At 46.5% G+C, this 21,009-nt stretch overlaps 2 protein-coding genes across 8 annotated transcripts in view; both read left to right on the forward strand.

The window, feature by feature from the left end:
• Positions 1-16,389, forward strand: part of LRP4 (LDL receptor related protein 4) — an 82,657-nt gene extending 66,268 nt beyond the window's left edge. For 2 of the 3 annotated variants that reach the window (XM_087746124.1, XM_087746125.1), the window contains exons 20-38: positions 423-624; positions 952-1,141; positions 1,394-1,525; positions 2,185-2,325; positions 3,041-3,127; positions 3,340-3,511; positions 3,595-3,757; positions 4,003-4,228; positions 5,634-5,937; positions 6,275-6,493; positions 6,801-6,935; positions 7,140-7,248; positions 7,578-7,722; positions 8,259-8,372; positions 8,673-8,796; positions 9,771-9,838; positions 10,455-10,542; positions 11,070-11,211; positions 13,019-16,389. In XM_087746124.1, the coding sequence (XP_087602250.1) occupies positions 423-624; positions 952-1,141; positions 1,394-1,525; positions 2,185-2,325; positions 3,041-3,127; positions 3,340-3,511; positions 3,595-3,757; positions 4,003-4,228; positions 5,634-5,937; positions 6,275-6,493; positions 6,801-6,935; positions 7,140-7,248; positions 7,578-7,722; positions 8,259-8,372; positions 8,673-8,796; positions 9,771-9,838; positions 10,455-10,542; positions 11,070-11,211; positions 13,019-13,354 (3,097 nt within the window). In that variant the 3' untranslated portion in view covers positions 13,355-16,389. Of the gene's footprint in view, positions 1-422; positions 625-951; positions 1,142-1,393; positions 1,526-2,184; positions 2,326-3,040; positions 3,128-3,339; positions 3,512-3,594; positions 3,758-4,002; positions 4,229-5,633; positions 5,938-6,274; positions 6,494-6,800; positions 6,936-7,139; positions 7,249-7,577; positions 7,723-8,258; positions 8,373-8,672; positions 8,797-9,770; positions 9,839-10,454; positions 10,543-11,069; positions 11,212-11,782; positions 11,852-13,018 lie in introns of all 3 variants that reach the window. The other variant, XM_087746126.1, reaches the window with a different exon arrangement.
• Positions 16,390-17,638: 1,249 nt separating this feature from the next.
• CKAP5 (cytoskeleton associated protein 5) overlaps positions 17,639-21,009 on the forward strand; it is a 53,034-nt gene continuing 49,663 nt past the window's right edge. For all 5 annotated transcript variants that reach the window (XM_087746127.1, XM_087746130.1, XM_087746131.1 and 2 more), the window contains exon 1: positions 17,639-17,749. The gene's annotated coding sequence lies outside the window, so the exon portion shown is untranslated. The remainder of the gene's footprint in view (positions 17,750-21,009) is intronic.

The raw sequence follows: 21,009 nt of genomic DNA on the forward strand, positions 1-21,009 counted from the left end.
GGATGGGATGGATAGGAAAAAGCTTGCCAGCCATTGCTTTAGATGACTGAAGGTCTTGAATAGAAGTGTGCTATTCTTTCCTTGAGTGGATTACTGGAAGACCAATGCAGCAAGAGTATAAAGGGCCAGTGTTGGAGACTGGTAAATAATTGGTTAATTTTTAGACTTTGAACTATTATCTTGAACTTCTTCCTCCATGTTGTAATTAGGCCAGCACATGGGCAGTAGAAGGTATATAAATTTGAGTATGACCTTACGTACACTACAAGAACCCAGGGCTGGACATGAATACAATATTAGTCTAATGCTGCTTCCTGCTAGGGCCTCAAGGCACCAGGCTCTCTTGCTTCTCTGTAACACTGCCTGGCCATAGTGACAGTGAAGGAGTGTGGGCATTCACTTCTGTCTGGGCTTGTGTTCAGGTTCATGTACTGGACTGACTGGGGAGCCAGCCCAAAAATTGAGCGTGCTGGTATGGATGCCTCAAACCGCTTGGTGATCATTTCCTCCAACCTGACATGGCCTAATGGCTTGGCCATTGACTATGAATCACAGTGCTTGTACTGGGCAGACGCAGGCATGAAGACCATCGAGTATGCCAGTCTGGATGGAAGCAACAGGAAGGTAAGGAAGCCATCTTTGAGGAGGGAGTCTGGGAGCCTGAGGTGTAAGTCCTAGAGCACAGAGTGCTGATGGCCCCTGCCTCTCTTTCCAGTTGAAAGTGAAATCTCCAAATCAAGACATGCTGAGCTGCTTTCACTGGGAGAGAAAAGCTCCCTTTCAGTTGCAAACTATGTATGAGGGAACCTCCTTCTGAGGGCTAACGTTGCCCCATCGCTCTCCTTTTGCTGTGACTGTACATTTTGATGTTGAGAGGGGGCAAGGGAAGCCTCTTCCCCTTAGTGACTTCTTAGTAATGTTTTTTGGGGGGGCTGGGGGTAATCTGACCAGGTGCTGATTGGGAGCAATCTGCCTCACCCCTTTGGACTTACTCTTTATGGCGAGAGAATCTACTGGACAGACTGGCAGGCCAAAAGCATCCAGAGCGCAGATAGAAGGACTGGGCAGGCTCGGGAAACGCTGCAGGACAATCTGGAGAATCTTATGGATATTCATGTTTTCCACCGGCACAGGCCACCAGGTACAGAGCTCGCCCCAAGCCACACTGAGCTGAGAGCTTGCTCAGGCTCTGGTATGTGGCACAGCTCTCCTGCAAGGAGCTGACCTATCTGTCAGCCCTCAATGCCTTAAGACTCTGGGTGGAATATGACAGCACGAGAATAACTCTCGGCTTAGTATTTAAGGGAATTCTAGAATGCATTTCTATAGCTGTTGCACCCCTTTTTTGTGCCTGTGCTACTGGCTTATGGCTTTCTCATCCTCTTTCCTATAGTACATACAGCATGTGAAGTTAGCAATGGAGGCTGCAGTCACCTGTGCCTTTTGGCACCTCTTCCAAAAGGTTACAGCTGTACCTGCCCTACTGGGATCAACCTGCAATCTGATGGCAAGACTTGCTCCCCTGGTGAGTCCTCTCTGTAGGATCCTTACTGCAGTTTGGTATCACGGTTATATTTGGCTCCTACTTTGTTAGAGAACAAAATTCACTTTTATGTGCTTATCTGCTTTACCCCTTGAAAAACCTATTTGATGCCTGTACCTTCAATCTGAGTGGGAATTACTATGAAGAAACTTCCTGATAATTGGATTGATGCAGAAGAATTTTTTCTTGAAATTACGTTGGGCAACTAAACCAAATGTCACATTTTTCCCCATACTTTTGTCCGAATCTTGAGGTGGATTCTTTTTTAACTACAAGGTGCTCTATTCTTTAATAGGCCTGTACACACTCCTCCCATGGACCCTGTTTTTGAGAACTGTGGAAGGCACTCGGCTTCAGGCCATGGTACATCCACTTTTTCTCCTTAGCAGGAAAAAACTGACTCCTAATTCCCATTTCCCACACCTGTTAGCAGAAGTAACCCTTCTATGAGTGCATCCTTTTCAACTTGAATGTAAAGAAGCATTCAATAATGCTCAGTAAAGCTTTTGTACCCAGACTCCCCATAAGCCAAGATCTGCCTGAGAGTTCCCCTTTTCCACCTCCAGATGTTCAATAAATGATGCCTACAGTTGACTGAACTTGTTCCTCGCTGATATCTGTCCATTTTCAACTCTCTGCAGGAATGACCAGCTTTCTGATCTTTGCCAGAAGGACTGACATCCGGATGGTCTCTCTGGATATTCCCTACTTTGCAGATGTTGTCGTCTCAGTCAATGTCACCATGAAGAACACCATTGCAATTGGAGTGGATCCTCATGAAGGTCTGAACTTCTTAGTGTATCCGGCTGTCTGTTTGAAAGGCAACAAGTGACTTCATAGCTAAATGTCTGAGTAAAGACCCAGGCTGTAGGTTGTGATTTTGGGTAGGTTTTTTTTTTCTATTATGTGCTGCAAATATTCCTTTCCAGTCAGGAAAGGAATGTCCTTATAGGAAAACAGAGAATGCCAACTATGTGGAAAAAGCTTCCTGCTATATTGACTGAGGTTCCTGTGCATTTTGGATTTAAGAAAGCTTTCCTCCTGCTGAAGCCTTTTACAGCAGTAGAGCTGAGACTCTGGCTGTTTGTGTATACTAAACGTCTGATGCTGTGCTGGATGTAAACCCACTATTGTACAGTAAGGTAGATGATCTGATTGCTGTCCTCTGGGACATTTCTGAGAAATCAGATGTGGGACTCTATATTACTGGCTGATAGTGTTATGTGTTCTTTGGCCTTGTGTAAAGGTCAGAGTGCCAGTGCTCCTACATATTTTGGGGAGGATTGGAACAAGATAATTTGTACTGTTTTATCACTCTACCTTAATAGTTTTGTGCTGCTGTTACTCCTGTGCAGTCAGGTCTGTTTTGAATGGTGTAGCTGGTAGTCAGAGACCTGGATCTGTTTTTTAAGGATTTTTGTGTTTGGTTGTTGGGGTTTGTTTTGGTTTGGTTTTATTGTGGGCTTTTGTTAAGTTTCTCTTTCTTCTTCCACCCAGGAAAGGTTTACTGGTCAGACAGCACACTGCGGAAAATCAGCCGGGCTGCCCTTGATGGCTCACAATTTGAGGACATTATCACTACAGGTAAGAGAGATTTTGGCCTGGGAGCCTCTTGCTTCCATGCGGAATGAGAAGAGAGATTCTCTGATACCGTGGTAGAATAATCTTTAAATTTTCGATAGAAGGGCAAGCAAAGCCTAAAGCAACTGCCTGATGAGGTGCACAAGGGGAATACCAGAAGTTGGTGACTAAGATGGGAGGATGAGCAGTGACCAATAAACCTTCTGTTTTCTCAGGTTTGTTGACTACAGATGGGCTGGCTGTGGATGCTATTGGCAGGAAGATATATTGGACAGATACAGGAACAAACCGAATTGAAGTGGGCAACCTTGATGGCTCCATGAGGAAAGTCTTGGTCTGGCAGAACCTGGACAGCCCTCGAGCAATAGCTTTATACCATGAGATGGGGTTAGTGTTGTCAAGAGGCTATCTAGGGGTTAGAACCGGACTTCTGACCTCTGTTTCCATAATACTTGCTGGCTTTTCCCCAGGTATATGTACTGGACGGACTGGGGTGAGAATGCCAAGCTGGAACGCTCTGGGATGGATGGCTCTGGACGTGCGGTGTTGATCAGCAACAACCTGGGCTGGCCTAATGGACTGGCAGTGGATAAGGCTGGGTCCCAGCTGCTCTGGGCTGATGCACACACTGAGGTCCGATTCTGTCCTTCAGCATTGTTTGTCATTGGGTCTTTGGTAGCCTGGAGGCTGTTTTGAAGCTCTTGAGCAAACTATCAAAAGAGCAAGGGGAACATAAGCTTTTCTGAGAGTATGGGCTATGGGGAGGGTGAACTTGAATAACATCACTTGCTTAGGCTCTGTTTCCCACTTGATATAGTGATTGCTAGCAAGAGGATCGGTGTTTTGACTGTGGGGCTGATGTTTACTTCTTTCTTCAGCGTATTGAGGCTGCTGATCTCAATGGTGCTAACCGTCGCACCCTGCTGTCTCCAGTGCAACATCCCTATGGCCTCACTTTGCTGGACTCTTACATCTACTGGACTGACTGGCAAACTCGCAGCATTCACAGGGCTGACAAGGACACTGGTGCCAATGTCATCTTGGTGAGGGCAAACCTGCCTGGCCTCATGGACATTCAAGCTGTTGATAGGGCACGTCCCCTGGGTGAGTTGCTAGGCTGCTCCCAAATCAGCAGGTGTCTGTGGTGACTAGGGGAGCCCTTTGGAGCTATCATTGAAAAGAGTTCTTTAGTGTAAAGCATGAGTGATAGAGTAACTTCTAAAAAATCAGCTTTTCTTTTCTTCTTCCCTCTTGTTTAACTATTTTTACGCTTCTCCATGTTTACCCACCGCCATAGGTCTGGTGTTTTCTTATTACTGCATGCCTTTTGACCTCCTTCATCCCATTTCCTTCACTGGATTGCACCGACAGCCTCATTCTCACGCACATCAGAGACACTTTCTTAGGAGGACTGAATGAGTCATGCCCTATTAGGCTTCACCAGAGTCCACTGGCATTGGACAGTTTCCCTTTTTTAACTCCAGAAGGCACTAATTCCTCTTAAGCTAGTTGCTGAAACCTTGTGTCAAGTTCTAGTAATTTTTTCCCAGCCATTGCAGGCTTCATCTTCCTGTCTGCCACTTTGCTCTACAAAATCTCTGCTTCTTCAGTTGCTCTTAATATATCATGCTCTCCAACTATTCTGTGCCAGAGTCAGATTCCTTATGTTACTCTTTGGGGATCCTATATGGCACCATCTTGCCTCCTTGCTCTTCAGTGGGAGTTGTTGCTTTGTGCTGTGGCTTCATTTCGGTGGAATTTCCCCAGTACGTACTTCTACAGAAAACTCTATGCTGCCTCTCCTGTGGCTACTAGCAGCAGAACATCACTCTTGACAGTATAACTTTATAATATAACTTAAAGCTAACCAAAACTCTAGCCATCATATCCCTGTTGTCTTCTTCCCACTCCCTGCACCTGTCTTCTGGGCTTATCCTCTCCTAATGAAGATACGCTGTTTTTTTTTCAACTTTAAAAATAAAAAAAGAGATGACCCTAATATGTCAGGCACTTTCAGCAGGCTTCTCTGATGCTTTTATTTACTTGCCACTTTGTGCAGCTAAGTTGAAACAGAAGCTTCTTTGTCAGCCTGGCCTCTGGTGCATTGTCACGCTGCTTCCCCACGGGTTGGATCTTTCTGTTAAGTGTTACCATTTGCAGCAATAATAAAGTTAAACTGCAGTTGTGTGAATCTATCAGCATTTGGCTGTTCCTTTTTTCATGGGAAAACTATGACTAGCAAGGAATGCAGGTCAAGATTTTGCTCCTAATGCTCCCTTTTCCTCTGTGCCTTCCTGTTCTTCTTGCCCCAACCATGCCCATACCCACCATGAATCTTGGAAAGGAGGGAGGCAGTCGCTGTATGAAGGGCTGTAGATTCCCAGCAAGGCTGGGATGGTAAGGATGAATGCAGCTGCTAGCAAGTTGGGTGTGTATGTAGCCTTTAAAATAAAGCTTTGGTCTGTGGGACCACACTGATCCTTAAACTATACTTTCCCTATTTCTAAAGGCTTCAATAAATGTAGAGTTCGTAATGGTGGCTGCTCCCACCTTTGCTTGCCTCACCCCACTGGCTTCTCCTGTGCCTGCCCCACTGGCATCCAGCTGAAGAGAGACGAGCAGACGTGCGACTCGTCTCCGGAGACCTACCTACTTTTCTCTAGCCGTGCTTCCATCCGTCGTATCTCGCTGGACACCAGTGACCACACAGATGTGCACATACCTGTCCCTGAGCTGAACAACGTCATATCTCTGGACTATGACAGTGTGGATGGCAAGATTTACTACACAGATGTATTTCTTGATGTCATCAGGTGGGTGCCAGTCATCTGCTTGGCCAGTGCTCAAGTTGCCCAGCTACTTGTACTGGTTTTGTGACAGTGAGCTGTGGAGTGTGCCAATAAGTTGGGGAGACTGAGGTGCTGGCAATAGATCACTACTGACGCCTTGTCTTTGGTACACAGCATCATGTGTATCACTGAACTAAATGCTGAAGGTGTGTTTAACCTGCTAGAGACTATGGGGAAAAAGGTATTAGGGAGGTAGCAGTATGAAGTGGCCCTGTGGTTGATGGGGATCACGCATGGAGGTGTGAAGACTTTCTGGGAGCGACCCATTTCTCACTGCCATTTGTCATTGATTTCCATCCAGGCGGTCTGATCTGAATGGCAGCAACATGGAAACTGTTATTGGTCAGGGTCTGAAGACTACAGATGGCCTGGCAGTGGACTGGGTTGCCAGGAACCTCTACTGGACAGACACGGGACGCAATACCATAGAAGTGGCTAGGCTGGATGGAAGCTCCAGGAAAGTGCTGATCAATAACAGCCTGGATGAGCCCCGAGCCATTGCTGTCTTTCCCAAGAAGGGGTAGGTATGGGGTATTGGTGGGGCAAGGAGAAGGGCTGTACAGAGGCAGATTGGAAGAGGAAGTTGTGGGAGGAAGAAGAGATGTGCCATGTGAATCTGCAGGTACCAGTAAGGGGCTGACTCTGAGTGACATGTAATCAGGCAGACAGTGAATTTGAAGGTTGGGCAGATAGCTGGGAGAAGCAAGCTACAGACCACGTGACCTTTTTTGAACCTGAAGAATCTTGCAGTTTAATTCATAACTAAAACTCTCATTAGCCTAAATGAAATGTTCTTTTCTTCTTATACTTGCCTTTTATCTCTTCAGGTACCTCTTCTGGACAGATTGGGGTCACATTGCTAAAATAGAACGGGCAAACTTGGATGGCTCTGAACGTAAAATCCTGATTAACACTGACCTAGGATGGCCCAATGGATTGACTTTGGATTATGACACCAGGAGGTCAGTGAAAGGTTTTCTTATACTTGCATAGGGTTAAGGGATGTAATGGGTTTTTTTAGCCTTCTTAGCTTGGTTTATTGGAGTAACGTTGTGGGTTTGGGTTTGGGTGGGTTTTTGTTGTCTTATCCATCTTGGCTAGCAAATGACTAGAAAGTAAAGAGGGATTGTAAAGACAGAAGCTCACCTCTTTCCCTGTTCCTCCAGGATTTACTGGGTGGATGCGCATCTTGATCGCATAGAGAGTTGTGATCTCAATGGGAAGCTACGGCAAGTGTTGGTCAGCCAGGTGTCGCATCCCTTTGCTCTGACACAGGTAAAAAGTCTTCCCTGCTGCCACCGTTCTCCCTGGTGTGTTGATGAGTTTGGACAGTGAAGCCTGGGGACAGGGAAGTGTTATAGTCTGGGGAAACCAAGGTGACTGAGGGGATAGTACTTAACTCTTCCGTGGAGCTAACAAAGGAAGTTTGTCTGAACTCCTGTGGGGTGTAGACAATAATCCTCTTTATGATAAGAGGGGAAGGGGTCCAAAAGGCCTTCGTTTGGGGCCTTCTGCCACTGGGATGTGGTTTTTATGGGTATCCTGTGTCTACATGGATAAACATGCTAATGGCTGTGATTTTTCTTTGCTGTCTCCCTGAGCAGCAGGATAGGTGGATATACTGGACTGACTGGCAAACCAAATCTATCCAGAGAGTGGACAAATACTCTGGGCGGAACAAAGAGACAGTCCTAGCTAATGTTGAGGGACTGATGGATATCATTGTGGTTTCCCCTCAGAGACAGACAGGTAAATAGGAGGACCTTGATTCAGGCAAATGCTAATTGTAGACAAAAAGAACTCTGGAACCACTGCGCTGCTGTAGCAAGGTTGTTCAAGCGAGGTTGGCATCCTTTCTTATACTCAAAACTGTTACTGCATCTTCCCTGGCCACATTCCTTGTCTGCCTGTGACATTTCAGACAAGTACATCTTAATGGTGTTCTATTACAGCTTTGATTAGCAAATATCACTTTCTGTGTTGTTCATCTGACATTGTGTTAAAACAGAAGAATGTGAGCTTTTTGTTTTTTAATCTGTGCAGCTGTGTTGAGTGGGCTCCTGTCTAATGATTTCCAGTGCCTTCCTTTCAAGACTGCACTAATCCTACCAGTGTCTGGCTACTGTCATCACTTTCTTAGCAGTCAGATGAAGGACATGTGCCGGAGCATAGTTACTTGCTGGATTTCTAGGAAGTATCTCTGGCTGAGCAGGAAAAAAGGTTGTTGCTCTGAGCTCCTACCTGGTCATCTGCAACATATCTAGAAAATTGCTTGTTCCTTCCAGGTACTAATGCTTGCGGAGTGAACAATGGAGGCTGCACTCACCTCTGCTTTGCCAGGGCTTCTGATTTTGTCTGCGCGTGTCCGGATGAACCAGATGGGCGGCCCTGTTCTACTAGTGAGTTTACTGAGTGTCGCTTGGTTAGTAGCTTCCATAAGTAAGCCACTGCCACTACTTATGCAGTGGCAACCAGAGCATCTGAAGCACTTCAGTGTATAAAAACTTATGCAGAGTCACATACTGGAAGTAAAGCGGTTGTGAGCAGTAGAGCCTTCTTCTGTCCTTTCTACTGACAGACTGGGTTTGAGATGGGAAAGCTGCTCATATAGGCCATTTCAGAAACTCTCTATAGCTTACCAGACTTGTTCACCTGTCCCACAAAGTTGGGGTCCTGCTTATTTTTCTCTGTTGTTCTAGTTCCTGGTGTGGTGCCCCCTGGTCCTGAACCCACCAGTGTAAGTGAGAGAAGTCAGACACCACGTGGCAGAGTAGATACTTCAACAACCAAACCTCTCACATCTCTGGAATCAGCGGAAGGAAAGTAAGTGCTCTTGTTCTGTTGGAATTGGGGTGTGAAAGTCACAGCTTGTGCAAGGTGCAACATGCAAGCCCCCCTCTGGTTGTCATCATCCAGCTGTACCTCTCCCTAGCCAAAAGAGGCTATTCCAGCTCCAGACTTCACATTCGTTCATGGGGAAAACCATTTTGACAAAGAATGCAGAACACTGTTGAGCTGGCAAGAAAGAGGTGCAGAGATCTTTCTGTCTATTGAAACGTGTATTGGCTGACTGTGCTGAAGTGTTAAAAGCCTCCTGAGACCATGTCATTCATTTGATTTTTGAACTCCTAATTTTGAGAACTTATTTCTGAGAGGAAGAGAGGGAAGTCTGTTGCTTTAGTTCACTGAGACATCTCAGACCTGACCTAGACACCTGAGGAAGCGGTTCTGCCCTTGCCACAAAGGGATAGCTTGTTTGGGGCAGAACAGAACCTTTGCAGCCTAATATTTAAGTTACAATGCAGGTAGTTAAGAGACTTTCTTCTGCTAATTCCCTACAGCCTGCTATCCTGCCCAGCAAAAAAGTATGTTCTATAATATATGGCTGGGTTATTTACAAGGCAAAACTTCCACTTTGTTCGGTATGATGTATTGCACAGAAAGATCTTTGTGCTGATTCTGGAATGTTCTGATTTTTGCTTCAGCACTGATGCTGAAATTTGTGTCCTGATAGATACATATATGTATGCACCTATGTACCTAAGAGGTGAATCTAGAACAACTCAGATATAAAGACATTGCAGACCTATAATTGATATAAACACACCCCCCCTATATATATGTATATGGTCCTCTCTCCTCTGGGTGCAGAAGGATACTGAAGAAGAGAAAGGAAGGCTCCTGTTGTTGAACTGGAAATGGAAGGGATTGCAGTGCTAGCCTGTCCCATCCTGTCTTTTGATACTTTTGATACGTTGATGCTACTTTCAGTAACTAACTGTCCTTCTGTCATTCAGCTGCTCTGACAAAGATGCTAGGCGAGGCTTGTGTACCCATGCCAATGAGGCAGTGTTGGCAACCATGGGTGAGTTCCTTTTCTTTAACTCTTCTCCACCAGGGTTGTTCCTCCAGATGTGCCCAGGGCATTCCAGTCCATAGTGTTTGAAACTCAAATTTCTGAAACTCAGACTTGAATTACTCAAATGCCCTCTGAGCAGAGCAAAGTGTTTCAAAGGATGAACATCAGTCATACACGTTCATTAGCCTATATGGGGACTTTCCCAAACGACACTTTGGTCTGAAGAATAGTTCTGTTTTCTTTCATCCCATACCTCCTCCATTGGGCTCTTCCCATTAATGATACTCTTCACTGTCCCGTTTGTGTTTAGTTGAGGACAGTTGACTAGGGTAATTGTTTCGCACTGTAGGAGTAACCTGTCAGCAAGGGGGTCTAACTCATCCAACCCCATTACAAAGATCATGATGCTCCTTGGTTTGCTGGGGCCTGGATGGGAGGAAGGGTTGTCATATGTTTGGTTTCATATGAAGCCAAACAAACCCCTCTGCTAAACCTTGGTGTGCTGACACTTTACGTACTTGTGTATAGTGTAAAACCTCTATATTCAGTGTTAGACTGAGGTCAGTATTATCCGGTAGGAGTTAAGGAGAGTGCATAAATTACCCTTGCTGTTCACTTTCAGGAGAGGGACTGCATGTCAGCTACATTATTGGAGGTCTTCTCAGCATCTTGTTTATTTTGCTGCTTATTGCTGCTTTAATTATATATAGGTAAGTGATCTTTTTCCCTGTCTCCTGGCTAATAGTAAAATCTAGGCTTGTAGAAGAAAGCTCCTGAAAGCTCTTCATCTTTATTCTCATTTACAATCCCTTTGTTCTCCACTGGAAGCAGTGTTTGATGATTTTATTTGTAAGGTTTGAGTCCTGTGCCTTTGAAGTGTTGGGCACGCAACTCTATTATTTGAAGCCTTATTGGCTAAATTTTCTGCAGAGAGCTTAAGAGTTATGGACAGGGACATGAGATAGTTCATATCTCAGTACATGTGTGAGCTCACGTGCTTTCTGCCAGATAGCTTCACCAGCTACTGCCGGTATAGCTTTTGTGGTTACATGGCTGTGCCTTGCTGGACTGATAGCTAGTGAATGTACTGGTAGCTGAAGAGCCAGGTGAAGCCAGCATTCTCTCTCTTTGAGGGACAGTGAAGATTGCTGGAGCTTTCCACTTGCTGAGCACTCAGGAACTTTGGATCCTGGCAATAGGGCCCTACGTCTTTTCTGACAGCTCTCTCTCTCTCTAGGCATAATAAGTCCAAGTTCACGGACCCTGGCTTGGGGAACCTAACCTATAGTAATCCCTCATATCGGACATCTACCCAGGAGGTGAAGATTGAAGCGATTCCCAAACCAACGATGTACAACCAGTTGTGCTACAAGAAAGAGGTAAGAGCTGCTACGAAGGACATGGGAGCCCAGCTGAAGCTACTGTTGAGTATAACAGGCCTTAGTATGTGAAAATGTTGCAACTGGTCAGCATTTACTCCTAGGACATAGGAAGACAGCTTCAGTGAATTGCTCAGACTCCTATGGAGATCAGCGAGCAGCACTTCCTCTCCAGTGAGCTGTAGTGAATTAGACCTGTCTTTAGCTCTCTGCTTCTTCCACACTCCCACAGTGTCTTGTATTTCATTTGCATTGGGTGCTGGCCCTTGAAGTACAGGAGTCAAAGGGAATTGTCTTCCCTGGACACAGTCCTGGCTAGTGACTGTTGCACCAAGGTTGCTTTGCATAGTCACCAGGGGAACCAGGCAGCCAGAAGGGGTTTGGTAACAAGAATGTGGCTCCTGGCTGTGCACTGCCTGGAAGGGGTGTGATAGAGAGAGAACGGGAGCCCATTTAATGATGAATGGAGCATTTTAAAGGCCCTGCGGAGGTCCGCCCTGTGTGCCACAGGGTGGAGAGGGTTAAATACTATATCTTGCAGCACTTAGTTTCTCTTCTGTTTTCTCCTCAGAAGCTTTCTTATCACTCAGATAGCTTCTCATCTTCCCTCTTCTGATTTCCGTCCACATCCTCGCGTCAGGTATCACTACTCTATGTGTTTGATCCTGCCTCCCTCACTCAAGCTCTGTTGTGTGGCTCAAGCACTGTCCCATACTAATTGCTCTTTCTTGTTTTTTCCCCTGCTTTTATGTCCTTAAACCAGCTCTACTGTCTGTCAAGAAAGTATAAGTAATTTTCTATGGCAGATCCTTTGGTCTTGGCTTTGGCTACTCATACTCAGTATGTGAGACTTGAAAAAGATAATTTCTGTAGGACTATTTGTGATAATCTGTTAGAGCACTTAGTTCTTCCAGCAGGGATCACAGCAAGACTTATGCAGAGGAGAGTTTTCCCTGGCTTTGTTTTTCAAAGGTACTATCCAATAGATTTCCCAAACTTTCCTGTCATTTTAGCCTTATCTACTAAGGATAAGCCAGGATTATTTATCTGGGAATCTAAATCCTTTCTACTTTTCTCTTAATTCTGCTGCTCCTAGATATACCCAGATGTATATTTCCCTGCCCCCTCCACTTTCTCCTCAGGGTTAGATCAGACGTTCTAATGCTCCTTATTTGTCAGCGAGCCAAGTTAGATAGATTTCACTACTTTAATCTCAGTGTGCTCCCTTTAGCCTCTGATCGTTTCCGTTGTTTCCCTATAATCTCCTTCCCCTGTATCACTGTGAGACTCAGACTCAACAGTGGTATTCCAGCTGTGCTTTCCTGAGAGGCAAATCTAGAATGACTTAGATGTAAAGATATCGCAGCCCTAGAATTGATTCCCTGCCTACTTTTACCATGAAGTCTTCTGGCTGTTCCTGCTTCCCATTTTGTGTTTTGGTTGGTTGGTTTGTTTGGTTTTTTTCCCCCCTTCTCTTTTAGGCTCAGTGTTGTTCTTAACTCCCTGCTGTCAGGGAATATATATAGTTGAATTAGAAGAGCCAGCTCATCCTCATTCCCCTTCCATGATTTGAAGGCTCCTGGAGTTTGGAAGGAGAGCTCTTGCAGGGAGGATTCGTCTAGGGGTGGTGAAGAACTGAAGGGAAACTTAGAATGGGTTCTGCCATTGTGACAGTCAAAGCCAGTGGCTGTTTACATGGAGGTCCAGTCTTTTGTCTGCTTTACTGTCTACATTCCAGCTCTGCTTTGCTTTTCGCCTCTTTTTCCATAGATGTATTGTTTTTTTCATTCATCTGTCTGCTCCCTAGACTGGTCCTGACCACAGCTACACCAAGGAGAAGATCAGGATTGTGGAGGGGATATGCCTTTTATCCAGTGATGATTCCGAGTGGGATGACCTTAAGCAGATTCGGAGCTCCCGAGGAGGGATCCTCCGGGACCACGTCTGCATGAAGACAGACACTGTCTCTATCCAGGCTAGTTCTGGTTCACTGGATGACACCGAAACTGAGCAGCTGCTACAAGAAGAACAGTCTGAATGCAGCAGTGTTAACACAACAGCAGCCACTCCTGAACGGCGTGGCTCACTCCCAGACACAGGCTGGAAACACCAACGCAAGCCCTCCACGGAGAGCGAGGTCTAAAGTACACGCGACTTTGGAAATGCTCGTACCCTCCCTAGCCTCTGCTCTGCACAAAAAAGACAGGACTCTGCCTGCTAGGCAAGGAAGGGCACAGAGACCAGCCTCTCTTGCGAGGGGCCCAGAGACTGTGACTGCCTTTCAGCAAGGAGCTTGGGCAGCTGTGCTGTTGTGGTTGGAGAGGGAGGATGGGTGGGTTGGAACCCAGAGACCCTTTTGGCTCATTTTCACTGTCTGTGGTTTATTTATATGTTCCCTTTCCCTGGAAGCTGCCACGTTAACTTTTGCAGTGACTCCTCTGGCCTGAATCTAGTTCAGATTCTGTGTTCTCTGGCAACGTCCAAGTCCTGTGCTGTCCAGCTCACGGTCCATGCCCATGAAGAGAGCAGAGCTGCCTCATTGCTAGCTCCTGGTCACAGAAGTTCCCCTAGTCATTCCAGCACTAGCAGCACTCTTTGAGGCTTTGTGTTGAGGGGGTCTCTGACTTGAGAGGGGTCTTGGAATCGATGAGGTACACTTCGGGGCTCAAGGGGACACTGACACAGCATCAGGTCACCTTTTAAGGGCATAAAGAGGGTAACCACAGTTGCTGTGACTCACTCCGTGAGAGCATCACTGCTTGCTTTCTCATCTGCTAGTAAAAACTTTAAGGAATGCTCAGATTGGAGCAGTGTCTGTTGCTGGCAGTGGACACTGCTCCTGTTCTCCCCTTTCCTATTAAAACATGTTTCTACTCTGGAAAAATAAGAGTCAGCAAATAGCCCTTTCAGAACTGCTCCCTGTGGGTACTGGAGTCAGAGTGCTGAACTTGAGAAAAGAAGAGATTGGTATTGTTCTTAGCTCTACAGAGCTAATGGGAGGAAATGGATCTCAGCAAGACCTAAATTCTACTCTTGTCTTTGCATAACTGATTTATAAAAAAAGAAAAAGAAAATTTCCTAAGTCCCCACCAGTCCCAATTCTGCAAGGTCCTGATTCTCTTGGCCTTGAGGACCTTTGATTACCGTAACAAGGGAAAAGAGAGAATTCCTAGATCAAGTCTTTCCCAGGGGAATGCTCAGTGCTGACAGTTAGGAACCGCTTTATTACTAGGCTGAGTCCATTTGACCTAGAGTAGGAGACAATAATCAGGGAGCTGTAAGCGCCATTTTAAATAGTTGTTTATCAGATAGAATTGCACTTTAAGCTCTTCTGTTACCACTAAATAGCTCTCCTTGCAAAGTAATTTTTCCCATCAGCTGCATGAGCTTCAGTTGTTTTCTGGCCTCCAAGGCCTTTACCCTCTAGGGGGTGTAATCCTACCCATGCAGTTACACCCCAGCGGCATCTGGAGCTGCGGCTTGCATGCTCCCAAGGTCTGTTGCCACCTTTTCATATTTTCTGTTGTCATCTGTTTGTTCAGAGGGAAAAAAGGTAGAGAAAATCATCTCTTGATGCTTCTTCAAAAATGAGATTTATATTAACCCCTCAAGCCATATGGATACTATCATGGTAAAATATTGAGTGTTAAGCCAGATACTTGGAAGCAGAACTTTCCAGTGAGGAATTTCTCACGTCAAAGTCTGTAACCTCTTTATCTCCTGGGAAGAGGTCAAGTACATTCCCACCTGTGGTATAAAGAGAGCAGAGCATACACTAGGGGTATGGCTTAGAGGTGTGGGGAGGGTGCATCTCCGGTGCGATATTTTTCCATCTGGTAAAAAAAAAGGAAAATCCGTCCTACTCTGCTCTAACCTTGTTCACATACTAACAGTCCTGCTACCCCTGAAAAACATGACAGTTGCCAGTGGGTTGGCTGTACTTTTTACAGCAGAGGTAGCTTTGCAGAAAGGGAAAGGTTGCAGCTTTGACCTGGCTAGGCGGCTTGAAACTCTGTCCGTAACTGCACCATTGGGCTGACTGGTGTATATTCCTGTGGAAAGTGAACTGGAGCTAAGGCTTGGAAATTTCCCTTTGCTAATGTGGACTCTTCCCTACGCCCAGAGGGATTTTTTTTTTTGTTAAATTAGATTTTTATTTAATTATTTATTTGATTGACTCCAGCCTGGGAAGCATTGTTTTTGTTGGGCAGAGGCACTTTTGGATTGAGGCGTGGACTCGACTGGGAACTGAGGAAGGAGTGCGCATCACTGACATGGACCTTGCCTGTCTAAGCTGCCTCATGCAGGGACAACACCGGAGGGCTCAAGCATAGGCAGAAGAATTGACTTGAACAGAAACCACGTGCAGGGGCCGGGGCATCAGAGCTGGGAGTGGATGGGTAGATGGGGGAGGAAGTCTCTGACTTCTAGGAGAGCAGGGTTTCTTTGGGTTTTGGGTTGGTTTTGGTTTGTTTTTTTGTTTTTTTTTTTTTCCCAGTAGCCTCTGTGAGTGTCCACCAAAATCCTGAGGTGGGACAGGGATGAAGGGAAACATCTGCCCAGACCTGTCACTTGAGGTTCAGTCAGCCTGTCAAAATAATCACTGTCCAAGTTGCAAGTGCAGAATGGAAAGGAAAACCCAGTCAGTCTTTTCAACAACTCACGGTGCTTGTGATCTCCACCTCGATAAATATTCTCTGCTGCTTCGTAGGAGGTACCCTGCACACTCCAGCCTAACAACCAATCATAACCGCTCTCTGCTCCCTTCCTCAAATGGTTATGGTGAAAAAGAGCAACAAAATGTCCCACAGCTTCTCCTCTACCAGTGAGGTGGGCAGAAATTAGTTTCTTTTTCCTAGAGACAGCCCCAGTGAGATGCTGCCTAGGGGGTGCATCATCTTCCCCGTTCTGGGGACGAGAAGACCCTCGTTGCACTTAGGATGTTAAGAATGTAGAAAGGCCACTGGAGGATGATCTCTTGAGCACTGATTTACTATGTAAAAAGCAAACCTCTCTCCTGCCTGTCCCGAGCTAATGTCAGTGATTTCCGTGTGTTCCTGTGTAATGGTTTTAACGTTACTCACTGGAGACATTGGACTTTCTGGAGTTATTTAACCACTGTGTTCAGTATTTTAGGGGTTGATGATAATTTAATATAAATTTAGCTTTTCTTAACCACTCTGCCTGGCTTTTGGTTGTGAATCATGCATGATATTTGGACTCTCCTTTGAAAGAGGAGCTCCCAGACCTGTTTGCACAGAACCTCAACTTTGCTTCATATGAGAGGAGCAAAGAGGTAGGAATGGATCTGGGTTGTTTTGATAATCAGATTATAACACACACTTCTGCCACTAAGGCTTTGAATCAAGGGCCAAATATCCACACTGATGCACTTTGCAAATTCCTGCGTACACATAATACCTCTCACCCTGCCCCCACCTTGCTTTTTTTCCTTTTTGTTACCATTATAACGTGCCAACAGGAGAGGATGTTCCTCTTTTTGGAAAGTATTAGGACTGTAGTGGTCTCAAGCCTCTGCCCAGCGGAAAATAAAGCTCTGAAGAAGAGCTGCTTTTCTGTCTGTAAAGGGTTTTGTTGAAGATTCTGGTGCATTTTTTTTATAAGAGTTCAAATGGTGCAAAAGGGTGAATAATGAATGAAACATTCACGAATAACTGACACTGCAGTACTGGTGCTAATCTTGTACCCTGTTCTGTCCCTTTCTAATGAAAGAAGTACCAAAAACATTTAAAACAATTTAGCTTTATTTCTGTCATTTCCCCATTGACACACAGCGCAGAAGCGATTTCACTGAGGTAATGCAAAGACATCAATTTTTTTAAAAAGTGAGGTGATTACGATGCTTACGCAGTGTGGGGGGGAGAGATGGCATTGTAAGATCAATTGCAGTTGTGCTGATGGCGCTCTCCTGGCCCTTGCCTTCTATTCTGATAACCCCTAAGCCTTTTCCCTTTGCTTCAGCTGAAGTGAAGAAACAAAGGAGGGCAAACACGCTCTACCCCAACAGCACACAGCTACTGCTCGCATTACTAGTCGTATTAGAGAGAGCCCCTTCCCTCATAACGGGATGTCCCCGAAAGCTGAATGCAGCCACCTCAGAGCTGCTTTAGCCCTTTGCGGGAGGCGACCGGTCCAGCGGCCCAGCACGGCTGCCTCAGGGCGCCAGCGCCAGGCGCTGCTCCGGGGGCCGCACCCGCCCCGAGCCTCCCCGCAGCAGCGGCGCGGGGCGGACGGGGGCGGCGGGCTCCCTCCCCGGCACGCCTCGGTGGTTAAGCCAGCGGGGGCGCGGCGCGGTCTCCCCGCGGGGCCCGGCGGCCGCCGCCTCAGGAGGGCGCGGAGCACGCGTCGCCGCTGCCGGATTCAAACGGACCAATAAAGCGCGCGGGTGCGGGCGTGGGTGGGGCCGGCGCCGGCCAATGGGCACTGAGGACACTGGGAGGTGCGGGCGGTGTTAGTGATTTCAAACCCTGCCGAGGAGCGGCCGGACACTCGCCGCGCCCGACCCGCGGGGGCTCAGGTGAGAGTCGCTATCGTTGTCCCTTCCCCGGTGGGGGCCCGGTCCCTTCCCCCGCCTGCCGCGGCTCCCCGGACCCGCAGGAGGGCGGGGTAGGCCTCCCTCCGCCGCTGGGCCTGAGCCTCCCCCGTCCCACCTGGGGACTGGGCGGAGGCACGGTGCTGAGCGGCGCTGACATCCCTCCGCGGGAGCGACCCAGGCCCGCGGGCTTCGCCTGGAGCCGCTCCCGTGGCTGCGGGGGCCGCGACCGCTGGCGGTGGGAGGCTGCGGCCTGTACGGCGCTGCGCTGTAGAGGCTTGCGGGGCGCCGCTCGCTTAGGCCGCTCGCGGAGCGGGGGTGTCGGGGCCTGTAGGGAGCCGCGGCCCGGGCTGCTGCGTCGCGGTCGCCTCCTTCGTGTCATCGCTGTGGGCCCAGGCGCGGTTGGGAGCTGCTGGGGCCTTGCCTGGGAGGCGGCCGGCAGGGTGGGCCTGGGGGCTGGTGAGGGAGCCGGGCTCGGCCCCTTCCGCACGCTCCTCGAGGGAAATATGGACCTGGCATCTTCTGTCCCCCGAGCGTGCCTTTCAGGAGGCTGCGTGCAGGATTGGTTTCCCCTCTAAAATGACCTGAGGAAAATGTTCCCTGAGGTGATTCTAATCTTAAAGCGAAAGGCATGAGCTCATCTCCATTTCTACAGCTCTGTTGTTGGGCGCAGGTGTTAGGCTTGGGTCTCCAGGGCCCCTCACCGGGAGGTGCTTCCTGGTGAATCTTCTTTAGTGTATGTGAAGAGGGTCTGGACAGGAATGTGTCTCCCCCCGCCCCCTTCTGTTTCATTTGATTCTGTTTCTGAGTCAAAGTCTTGTGTTTCTTCTTAAGACAGTAGCTTTCAGGTTGGTGTGTCCCAAAATTTTGTGTAGCAGAGGCTGAGGAACGAAACTTCTGTGCAGCTTAAGCTGACCTGGACTCTGTTCTAAAAATAAAATAAAAAAAAAATCGCAGATTCATCTGCTACAATTTTCTAACTGATTTGTGTTCAAATCAGTGTGTATCATCTATCTAATTATTCTGCAGTTTTGCTTTTTTACTGATTTATTATTTTGTGTTTAGTGTTGCATCTTCCAGTACTTCTGCTAAACTGCAGTGCTGTTAAAGTTGCCTTCTGCAGACAAGAAGGGGATGACTAGTTGTTGGGATGTTGGGCTACCAGCTGTGGGAGATCATCATTATTTATTACTCATGTATCAGAGAAAGCATTGCTATAGACTTTCAATTAACACATCTATTGATTCGAAACTGTAAAGATGCATATTTCCAAATGCTGAGAGTCTCAAATATTGAATTATTCTAAAAGGCTACTCATAAAAATGTATTATTAAATCTTTGCGATAGGGTCAAGTCAGAAGAATGATTGGGTGCAAGTTGCCGTTATAGTTTTGGCTCTTTGGTGTCCAATATCAGATCAGTTGATTGTGCAAAAATTAGAATTTGGTTTGACTTTCTTGCCTCAGCCTTGGCCTTTCTTTCAACTTTGATGTTTTGGTAGCTTTCCCCCATTTAAAACTTATAGATGGACCTTCTTCCCCCCCCACATTTCAAGAGTTGCAATAGAGTTAAACTTCTTAAGCAACATTGAGAGAGTGATATATCAAAGCAGAATCAACAAAAAATGGCCTTCAAGTACAATGAACTGGTTCTAAACAAATTGTTGTATTGAAGGTAATTCTCAAGAATACAAAGCTGGGAACATGAACTAGGGGACCTGTTGTGGAAAAAAATTATTTATATGACACCTGCACAAAAATAAATGAAACTTGGATTTCAGAAGCATGGGAAACTAAGAGTTAGTCATATTGCTTTAAATCTGTACTGATGTGAGACTTCTCATTTGATATTCTAATATAAAAAAGTGAATGCAGGGTAATGGAACGTGATTCCTGATTCTCCTACACGTATGACTTGTATTTGGTGGGACTGAACTTCCACGCTGGCTCTTGTCCTTTCCCTGATATGGGCCAGTTGTGTAATCTGGGCCTGTGGTTCTGAAAACTTGGTCTGCCATGGTGGAGCTGATGCTCTCATGCCGATGTCTGTTAAAACAGTAAGGTCGTGTTCCTATTTAATTGTCAGCTCAGAAGGCCTGACTTCCAGAGTAATGTTAAGAGCTGTTTCTCTCTTTTGCATCACTGTGTGTATTAGATGATAAATTTACAGGTGAAATTCACTTGGCATGTTGTAAGCTGTTTCAGTCAATCCTTTTTTCTTTTTTCTTGCTACCCTGATTGTGTTACCCGCAAATCCGTTTTCCCCCTTTTTATAGGTCACTTACGAGCATCTTGAACAGTACATACAATTAGGAACTGCTCTGAATGTTTTGTGGAGTAGAGATAACTGTATCTCAGTCTTAAGTATCTAATTTGGAAGATTTTGTTGTGTAGGACATCTGACTTGAAGGACCCTTGAGAGATGTAAATACTTGTAAACCTTTTAATTAGGATTTTCAAAATCATGGTCAGTGATCATTTTATTCCCTTTTTTCCCCCTTCCTCTCTCTCCTCTGTTCCATGGTACCAGCAGATGTCCTTTTCTGGTTTTTAAAAGAAATGTATAAACTTGCATTGCTAATTTGTTTGTAAACTAGTTAATGTAAATGGTTTGTGAAGTCTCTGCCAGAGTAGGATGGCATTAAAGCCATTTGCATCTCTAACAGAATGGTTGGTTTCAAGACAACATAGTCTAAGACTAATGTGGTGTTGCTGCTGATGCTTTGTCGTAGGCTGCTCCAGTGGCTCACCTTGCGGAGGCGGAGTTCTAAAGCGTGACCCAGGAAAGCCTTCTGCCCTTGTGTTTAATTTAATCATTGCCTTGCACCGGGCAGCGTTGCTGTGGTATGTTTGAACAGTGTCTTGGCCTGAGTAGTTGCGCGGTGCTTGGGGTTGTCTCTACGACAGCTCGGTTGCTGCGAATGTCAACCGCTGAAAAGCAGAAGCTGTTGTGCGTGTTCGTGCCGCCCTGTTGCGGGGGGTAGGTTGAGATGGTAGAAAAAGTAACTTGGGTGATTATTCAGTGGGGAGCGTGGCTGGTGCTGCAGTGCCTAGAAGAGGCTTCTTTCTTCAGCTAGCTAAGAAGATGTCTGAAGAAACCCAGCCTTGCGTGATATGGCTTGATGCTGTTCTTGGGAGGAAGCTATTGACACCCAGTTTCCACCGTACCAGCTTCTTCAGTGGCTATTGTCACTGTAGAAAAGGCATCTCAAAATGTCAGGTGATGGGCTGGAGAGACTGCTGATG

This window comes from Nipponia nippon, unplaced genomic scaffold (genome assembly GCF_047370975.1).
Source record: "Nipponia nippon isolate SJK-2023a ecotype South Korea unplaced genomic scaffold, ASM4737097v1 scaffold_10, whole genome shotgun sequence".
NCBI classification, from domain to species: Eukaryota; Metazoa; Chordata; class Aves; order Pelecaniformes; family Threskiornithidae; genus Nipponia; species Nipponia nippon.